This window comes from Ananas comosus, unplaced genomic scaffold, assembly GCF_001540865.1.
Source record: "Ananas comosus cultivar F153 unplaced genomic scaffold, ASM154086v1, whole genome shotgun sequence".
In the NCBI taxonomy this organism is placed as follows: domain Eukaryota; kingdom Viridiplantae; phylum Streptophyta; class Magnoliopsida; order Poales; family Bromeliaceae; genus Ananas; species Ananas comosus.
The window spans coordinates 38,235-48,245 of NW_017890539.1; the positions used below are offsets into that span (position 1 = coordinate 38,235).

The following is a 10,011-nucleotide window of genomic DNA, read 5'->3' on the forward strand; positions in this document are numbered from 1 at the left end:
ATAAGCTCCTTTGCTGGTGATGTTGGCGATAGTAATGGTTGTGGAATGATGAGTTCCTCAATGGTGTCTTGAGAGGCTCCGAAGTTGGTGAAAATGATGGATCATAAAAAATTGGAGTTGGTGATTTTGAGTTCTAACCATTGTAACAACAGCCAGTTGAATATTATTGCCATTGAAGATATATCTATTTCTCTTCACTACTAGGATAGTATTATTTATCTCATGTCACGGTCGGCTAAACATGATACCACTAGACAGGGAAGAAACAAAAAAACGTGTTAGATCCATTACCATAAATACTTATTTGATTGTTGTTTTAATTAGTTTAAAGAAATCATATTCAAGTGTATTATTCTGATCATATTCAATTATTTTCTTATTTTACTTTATTTTTTGGAAATTTTATTCAAGTGTTGTTGCGTAATAAGGCATAATATAGTGGTTGAAACATCAGTTAAGCTGCACTTTGTGAGAGTGAATCACCTTTCAAAACTGGAAAACAAAAATAATAGCTAAAAAATAAAAACTAAGCTTTAACTTGGTCCTAAAAGGGCTAAATAATTAAGGATAATGAGTTCAAAAGGCAAATGCTTTGGTTCGCGCTATCTTTTAAAGATTCCTAGTAATCCAATGAGAATAAAAAAATATGACGGTGTTTGGCTAAACGCACTAAGTAATCTAGTTGATAATATTGGATTTACTTGGGAATAAGATTCACCCCAAAGTACTAATCTCATTCCCTTGAGGGAGGGTGGGTATCCTCATATTAATGGATTGGGGGGGTAATTATAATATGTCTAATCTCTTTCTTTCTTCTTACCCGCCGGCTAATTGATATTATTTTTCTTTATACTCTAACCTTATATCTCTCTCTAAACTTATTTTTCTCTCTAAAATTCAACTTTTTCTCTCTCTCTAAACTAAGCTTTCTCTTTCTCTCTCTTTCTAAAATTTCAACTCTCTCACTCCCTCTAATTTCGACTATATTTTTCTTTCTATTTTTTTAAAACTTTTGGTAACATTATATAAAATTAATTAAACAAATTAATTAATTAATTGTATATTTTTTGTAATATTAAATAATATGGCTAATTAATATTACCGCGCGAACCAAACACAGGAATTCCACATTCTTAGTAATAGAATGAATTGGAATAAGATTCTCGGATATCTTTTATTCCTAATAATTTTTTATAATGCGAACCAAATGCACCCTAAGGGACATGCTTAACAAGCGCTTTGGTATTTCTGTTTCTTATTAATTTATGATGTTTTTAGTGGATTTTGCTTCGTACGATTAGTTCTGGATCTCTTTTTTATTGCTTGTTTTTCCTGTATCTGACTTGGAAATGTTAGGGAGAAAGTGTTAGATCTTTTATGCCCTAATTAATCTATGTGTTGGCCTAAAATTAAAAACCCTAGTTTATTATTATTTTTTGTTTTAATCTTTGGTTTAATTTTTTTATCTTTTAATTTTTGTTTTAGTATTTTATTTGTGTTTTCTCTCTTTGATTTTTTATTTTTGATGCCCTAAAGTTCATATAATGTGTTTTAGAGATTGAGTGGCTAGCTTGCTTCTTGATGCCTAAAAATAACAACCCTAGCTTGTTTTTTGATTTTTGATTTTTGATTTTTGATGTTGAAGAAACTGCATAAGATTGCTCCTTTTCTGTAGGAAAGAACAGCAGATTATTATTTTTCTCTTTGATGTTTAATTTTCTCTAATGCAGCTGATAAATTTATTTACGGCACATTTGTGTTGGTTGGTTCTTTTCATCATCTAATTCCAATTTGTTGTCTCAGGGGCATAATGTTGAATTCGTGGCAGACTCTAACTGAAGGCTTCAATGGCATGCTGAAGGCTGATAGGAGCATGACCACCAAAACGAGCATGACCACCGAAAGGAATGAAGAAGAGCTCTGCCGCATGCATGAAGAATGGATGGTGAAGTTTAAGCGAACATACGCGAATGCTGAGGAGAAGGAGCAGCGCTTCGTGCTCTTCAAAGAGTCGGTGGAAAATTGCGACCGTTACAAAGAGCAGTACGAAGGGTGCAGATTTGCACCAGGTTGGCTCGCTGATAGGACTCAAGAGGAGTGGGATGCCATATTGCCCCCTATGAAACCTATGGACAACAGATGGGAGGAGGGAAAGATAGTCACTAGGAGGGGGGGGAGAATGACAGTCACTCGGAGGGATGTCTCCAAGCCGCCCAATTGTGGCGAAGGCTGCTATACTGGGAGGGATGTCGTCTCCGAGACATAAAAAGAGACGGCGCACCCGTGGTGGCGTGGCTAGTGAGTTGATAGGTCAGGTTGCTAGAAGACATATATGCTAGAGTACTTTAGTATTTACTGATTTTAGTAGTAGTGTGGTAAAACTCTCTTAAGTAACATTCTGTTGTGAAACTCTTTTGAATCATCTATCTACTATTGACCTGCTACTATCTAAAAACTGCCGAAACTTTGTGCCTTAGTTTTACTTCTAATATCAATCTCATATCAATCTCATTTCTAAAAACGCAGCCTTTGGGAACAAAGGGGGGAACAAGTGCTTATTCCTCCCTTGTTCCCAAACTAAATACTACCTAAGTGTCACTTAGTGTGAGGAAATACAGATTGCATAACATGATTTGTCGTTTTCTATTTGCAAGCATAGTAACGTGTGTGTGTGTGTGTAAGGCCTCTCCGTTTATCTATATTTGTTTATATCAACTTGATGTCACGTTTAATTTGATATCTAATCTGTTTGGTCTTGTCCTGTATTTCATATTTTACTAGGCTTGTATCATCAAAAGAGAAAAATGTTTGAACGTCTAACTAGTCTTATATATTTCGGCAAGCCTTCTCTTGGTTGATTTCTCCTTTACAAGTAAAATTTGGGCTAAAATTCTGAGGTGATGGCTAATTTGTAAGTTTGTCATAACCGTTGCTGGGTCATATTATGGTAGTATAACGCATAACAGAAGGTTAAACCTTAGCTTACCGTCTTTTCTAGAAACTTTATATACATATCCTCATGTCAAAGAATTTGAATTTTCCACTTGGCATTTCATTTTGACTTTCCGATGGTTGTGAGAATTTGTTCATTTGCTCTTATATATTTTACCCCCTATGTTTATGTCTTAATAGTCTCTGCAAATTCGATATTTTTGCATACTTAAGATTTTGCTAAAAGACAGCTATATACCTATACATGTGAATGCAAAAAAGCTTGTAGGAGTTCAATTTTTCTCTACAGTTGTATACTTATTCATGTGAATGCAAAAAGACTTGTAGAAAGTTCAATTTTTCTCTACAATGGTATACTTATTCATGTGAATGCAAAAAAGCTTGTAGGAGTTTAATTTTTCTCCTGTATTCTAACTAGTCGTCAATTGTTTTTGAATTGCTTGTTCGTTATAATCATACTCTTAGAGATTCATGTAACAAACATAGCCTAAAGTACGAATTCTGAATGGAAACTTTTCATTGGTTAAAACTAATTAAAAGCTGTGGAGGTGGCTCTAATGGAAAAGATTGTAGCTCTTCGAAGTAGGTCTATTGACTCAAGTTACACTTCTAATATAGCTCGAATGTAGTCAAATAAAGACCAAGGGCCAGTTTTACCCAACTAAGGTTGTTTCTAAAGAATTGATGCTCACTAGAACAGCTTTTTTTTTTATATTAATTTCTTTTAGAAAAAACTAAAATTTATAATCAAAATCTTTAATTTTCTATCACGTACTAAATCCATAGCGGAAGCACTCATCGGACACGTGTACCAGACTCGCCGAACAGACAAAATTTTTTCTATCCGTTCAAGACGTCACAAGTATATATATATATATATATACATAACACATTCTAAAAAAAAACTGATTATATTCTGAAATATTTTTCGAAAAACCAAATACATAGTCAAATATTCTAACACGAAAGAGAGTAAATAAGATAAGGATTTAGTATCTGCATACTACATAAACATGTACATGTGCTAGACCTAGGCAACAAATTGGCCTTTAATAATAAACTAGTTAAGGGACCCGCGTAATGCTGCGGGTAGTTATTTTAAAATTTAATTTTAAAAATTAGTTATAAAAATTAATTTTAGAATAATTATGAAATATTAAGCACAATATTATAGAAATAATTACGAAATAATTTAATTTAAAATTACAAAATATTAGGCACAATTTAATTTAAAATTACGAAATAATTTTAAATAAATGCAGCTATCTTCTCTAATATAGAAAATATAAGAAGCTCTCTTGACAATAAGATATTTTGAAATAGTTCTTCAACTTTATTAAATATTTTCTCATCTTGTTTTTTTTTTGTTTGATTTGATATTACTAATATTTTGTAAGGTTATTTATAATATTTTTAATATTTTCTGAGGTACGAATCAAATTATCTATACTAATTATTCCAAACATGACCACACGTCTACATACCCGTATGTAGACAACACTATGTGAATGGACAGATCGTTGCTGAGGCCACAAGAATTGTCTTGGCTCTAGAGAGGTCCGCTGCAAATCATACTCTAAAATAGGACATGGGTAGTCAATTCTAATTAGCAGCACTATCCCATGACTATATTTTTCAGTTGAAATCGTTCTTGATTTTGATTATATTGCTGTTATTTCAGAGAGATCCATTGTTTAAATATGGGCATTGGGGAGTTACAATGTTGGAATCAATTTCCCACTTGCCCAAGATGTTGTAAAATGCTAAAAAACATCTTAATTTTAAAAGCTTGGAAGATATTGGACCTCAGAGTATTCCTTATGTTTGATACCGTCTGCTATTTGTGGCTAGCTCATGGCTAGGTTTTCGTGTGCTGGAAAACTTACAAGCAGCTAATGAATATGGTAAAAATATTTGTTTTAATATCATTGGGGTTACTGGTAAAATAAGTGAGCATTATCATGTTCAAAACGTTTGTGCTAAAGCATTTTCGAATTTATTCAACCCTCTTATCCATCGTGCAGCAGATGCGGCATCAGAGCTAAGCTAAGCTACTCTGTCTTGTATTATAGGATTAAGTATTGGAGTTACTAACCGTCTCTAGAGCAAGTGGCAAAGAGTTTGATGGTTGGTACTCGAGACCCAAGTTCGAATTCTAGTTGATTCACATTTTCAGCTAAGTTTATTTCTAAATGAAATAAACGAAACGGATAACGTGCTATCTATCTCTGAAAAAAAAAAAAAAAAAAAAAAGCAATCCGTTGTCATCAACTTGCACATTTTCTTTGTAAAGCTGATGGATAACTACAAAGAGACCTTATTTTAATCGGAACGACCTATGATAAATAGATGCTGTACATTGTTAATCCATTCGCATTCATCTTGCAGTACTAGAGGCCGGTGCATGTGGTACTTGCGCAATCGATGCTTTTTTTTCCCTTCCAATTAGGAAGAAACGAAAATCTAGATAGAGCATAAGATTCTGCTACTTCTAGTAGCTTATGTTCATACTTACTTTATATTTGTCTTTATGCAGCATGATATTTGGCTCTTCAAAGAATCAACCAAGTTTTCTGTCAGCAACAGATCCCTGGTTATATCGAAATAAAGTTTTAAATTTTTAAATTTCACATTTATATTTTAAATTAAAATATTAAATTTTATATTTTTATCAAGCTTTAAAATTTTGAATTTAAATTCAAAATTTAAATTATTTTAAAATAAAATTTACCAAAATAATTATTATTTTATAATGGGTAAAAAAATTGCCAAATATGACTACGAACAATTTAGAATAGATTATACTTTATTGTCAGAATTACTAAATTTTGTAAAATTAACTAAACATAGTAATTTCATACATACTGTAATCCAGCATTATATTATCATATTAAATCAAATGCGGAAATATAGATAGTAATCTGATTTAGAGATCTTAGATATCTGGTTATATCGAAATAAACTATAATGCTAGAGTATTTGATTCCGAGCAATTCTCCTATACACCACTTTAATCCAGTCCATTAATTTAGTACAGTGAACGGCTATGATTTAGTAAGGCAAAGCCGGTGACCGGCTATTTGTTCGCCGGTACCGGTTAACCGGTACATCTATTGAGGGCCTTTTGGTCATTAAAAAATCCACTTAATGCTATATTTGTGAGGACAATTTTGAACTTTTGCCATTTATGAGATCTAGTCTAGCATTACTCCACGACTCTCGCCCTTCTTCGCCTCGTGAAAGTTTCCAATCAAACTAATAGAGTCATTTTTGAAACTTTTGCCATTTTTGAAATGTGCCCTTACTTTTAATTTTTAAAACAAAGTAGTTTTGTTAAAAAGGAGATTTTATTGAATTTATAAATTTTTTATCAAATTTAATAATTTTAAGAAAAAATGAATTAGAATAATTGACAATCAATGGAGTTATTAAATTTTAAAAATTTTAACTAATATAACAAGAATAATTCAAATCTAAAAATCAAACTAATAGAGTCAAATTAGATCCAAATTTAAAATTTAAATTTGATTAATATTTTTGAACTTTTATGCTGTTTCAATATTGAGTTAATAATTTGAATTTTATTTTAAAAAATAGAAACTTTTATTTAAAAAAAATAAAAGTTGGGTTTATAAGTGCAGTGTAAATTAAACTCGAATTTAAAATAGATTAACATTTTTGAACTTTTATGTTACTTTAGTATTGAATTAACACTTAGAATTTAAAATTTGTTACTCATTTAAAATTTAATTTATACTATAATAAATATAAATTTAAAACTCAAGTTAAATTTTAATTTTACTTATAAAATTAGCTACTATCTAATTTGATAAGTAACAAATTAAATAAGGAAAAAAAAGTATTGGAAACTATTAATTTGGTATGTGGTAAGTAACAAATTAAATAAGGAAACAAAGTATTGGAAACTATTAATTTGGTATTTGATTGGCCTTTATTTTCCAACATTGTCCTTATAATTGATTTTAATTGGCAACCTCTTGAGTAGGTTACTAATGTTTAAAAGTTAATCGTATCCTCCAAAATAAATGATTAGATTTAAATGAGCCGGCGTATTAAAGCATTTCTCTATAATTCAAATTATTATGAAAAAAGGGTTACATATAAAAGATTACACCAAAGAAAGATGACGTTGCATATTTTGACAGTTACAATTACCCAGCAACCCCCGAACCCGCCAAGGAAGGCCCCAACCCTTTGAACCTCTTCATTTTCGTATCTGTCTTTCTCTCGCTCTCTCGCTCGCGCGCACACCTCCATCTTCGACCGCTTCTTTCTCCCAGGTAATCTCCGCGATCTCCTTCCCTCTATTCGCCATTTTCGTATACATATTTAACCTCTTCTTCTCTCTGGCTAATTCACTTTGTTTCCGAACTGGAGTTAGATCCGATTTGGAGGTATTTTTTTCCCACCTTTCTTCGTCGATTTAATTAGTGTGTATGCTTCTTTTTTCACTTGTCGATTTCAGGTCTGTTGCGTATTTGTCGGATCTGAACCTATTTCTTGTTTCAATTTTAGTTTGAATCTTTCTAAGGGACATGCTTAACAAGCGCTTTGGTTTTTCTGTTTCTTATTAATTTATGATGTTTTTAGTGGATTTTTCTTCGTACGATTAGTTCTTGATCTCTTTTTTATTGCTTGCTTTTCCTGGATCTGATTTGGAAATGTTAGGGAAAAAGTGTTAGATTTTTTATGCCCTAATTAATCTATGTGTTGGCCTAAAATTAAAAACCCTAGTTTTTTTTTTTTTTGTTTTAATCTTTGGTTTAATTTTTTTATCTTTTAATTATTGTTATAGTTTTTTATTTGTGTTTTCTCTCTTTGATTTTTGATTTTTGATGCCCTAAAGTTCATATAATGTGTTTTAGAGATTGAGTGGCTAGCTTGCTTCTTGATGCCTAAAAATAACAACCCTAGCTTGATTTTTGATTTTTGATTTTTGATGTTGAAGAAACTGCAGAAGATTGCTCCTTTTCTGTAGGAAAGAACAGCAGATTATTATTTTTCTCTTTGATGTTTAATTTTCTCTAATGCAGCTGATAAATTTACGGCGCATTTGTGTTGGTTGGTTCTTTTCATCATCTAATTCCAATTTGTTGTCTCAGGGGCATAATGTCGAATTTTTGGCAGACTCTAACTGAAGGCTTCAATGGCATGCTGAAGGCTGGTAGGAGCATGACCACCAAAATGAGCATGACCACCGAAAGGAATGAAGAAGAGCTCCGCCGCATGCATGAAGAATGGATGGTGAAGTATGAGCAAACATACGCGAATGCTGAGGAGAAGGAGCGGCGCTTCGTGCTCTTCAAAGAGTCGGTGGAGAATTGCGACCGTTACAAAGAGCAGTACGAAGGGTGCAGATTTGCACCAGGTTGGCTCGCTGATAGGACTAAAGAGGAGTGGGATGCCATATTGCCCCCTATGAAACCTATGGACAACAGATGGGAGGAGGGAAAGATAGTCACTAGGAGGGGGGGGAGAATGACAGTCACTCGGAGGGATGTCTCCAAGCCGCCCAATTGTGGCGAAGGCTGCTATACTGGGAGGGATGTCGTCTCCGAGACATAAAAAGAGACGGCACACCCGTGGTGGCGTGGCTAGTGAGTTGATAGGTCAGGTTGCTAGAAGACATATATGCTAGAGTACTTTAGCATTTACTGATTTTAGTAGTAGTGTTGTAAAACTCTCTTAAGTAACATTCTGCTGTGAAACTCTTTTGAATCATCTATCTACATCATCTATCTACTATTGACCTGCTACTATCTAAAAACTGCCGAAACTTTGTGCCTTAGTTTTACTTCTAATATCAATCTCATATCAATCTCATTTCTAAAAACGCAGCCTTTGGGAACAAAGGGGGGAACAAGTGCTTATTCCTCCCTTGTTCCCAAACTAAATACTACCTAAGTGTCACTTAGTGTGAGGAAATACAGATTGCATAACATGATTTGTCATTTACTATTGCAAGCATAGTAAAGTGTGTGTGGTGTGTGTGTGTGTAAGGCCTCTCCGTTTATCTATATTTGTTTATATCAACTTGATGTCACGTTTAATTTGATATCTAATCTGTTCAGTCTTGTCCTGTATTTCATATTTTACTAGGCTTGTATCATCAAAAGAGAAAAATGTTTGAACGTCCAACTAGTCTTATATATTTCAGCAAGCCTTCTCTTGGTTGATTTCTCCTTTACAAGTAAAATCTGGGCTAAAATTCTGAGGTGATGGCTAATTTGTAAGTTTGTCATAACCGTTGCTGGGTCATATTATGGTAGCATAACGCATAACAGAAGGTTAAACCTTAGCTTACTGTCTCTTCTAGAAACTTTATATTACATATCCTCATGTCAAAGAATTTGAATTTTCCACTTGGCATTTCATTTTGACTTTCCGATGGTTGATGGTTGTGAGAATTTGTTCAGTTACTCTTATATATTCTACCCCCTATGTTTTATGTCTTAATAGTCTCTGCAAATTCGATATTTTTGCATACTTAAGATTTTGCTAAAAGACAACTGTATACCTATACTGTGAATGCAAAAAAGCTTGTAGGAGTTCAATTTTTCTCTACAGTTGTATACTTATTCATGTGAATGCAAAAAGACTTGTAGAAAGTTCAATTTTTCTCTACAATGGTATACTTATTCATGTGAATGCAAAAAAGCTTGTAGGAGTTTAATTTTTCTCCTGTATTCTAACTAGTCGTCAATTGTTTTTGAATTGCTTGTTCGTTATAATCATACTCTTAGAGATTCATGTAACAAACATAGCCTAAAGTACGAATTCTGAATGGAAACTTTTCATTGGTTAAAACTAATTAAAAGCTGTGGAGGTGGCTCTAATGGAAAAGATTGTAGCTCTTCGAAGTAGGTCTATTGACTCAAGTTACACTTCTAATATAGCTCGAATGTAGTCAAATAAAGACCAAGGGCCAGTTTTACCCAACTAAGGTTGTTTCTAAAGAATTGATGCTCACTAGAACAGCTTTTTTTTTTATATTAATTTCTTTTAGAAAAAACTAAAATTTATAATCAAAATCTTTAA

The 10,011-nt window shown here is 32.8% G+C and overlaps 1 protein-coding gene across 1 annotated transcript; it reads left to right on the plus strand.

The window, feature by feature from the left end:
• Nucleotides 1-7,128: 7,128 nt before the first annotated feature.
• LOC109703821 lies at nucleotides 7,129-8,761 on the plus strand. Its single transcript, XM_020224540.1, has 2 exons — nucleotides 7,129-7,253; nucleotides 8,076-8,761. Exon 2 carries the CDS (start codon nucleotides 8,083-8,085, stop codon nucleotides 8,536-8,538), a length of 456 nt encoding a protein of 151 aa, XP_020080129.1. The 5' UTR covers nucleotides 7,129-7,253; nucleotides 8,076-8,082; the 3' UTR covers nucleotides 8,539-8,761.
• The last annotated feature ends 1,250 nt before the right edge of the window (nucleotides 8,762-10,011 follow it).

Excerpts from the sequence above, each read along its gene's own strand:
- LOC109703821 (XM_020224540.1), top strand. The coding sequence starts at position 8,083 with ATGTCGAATTTTTGGCAGACTCTAACTGAAGGCTTCAATGGCATGCTG.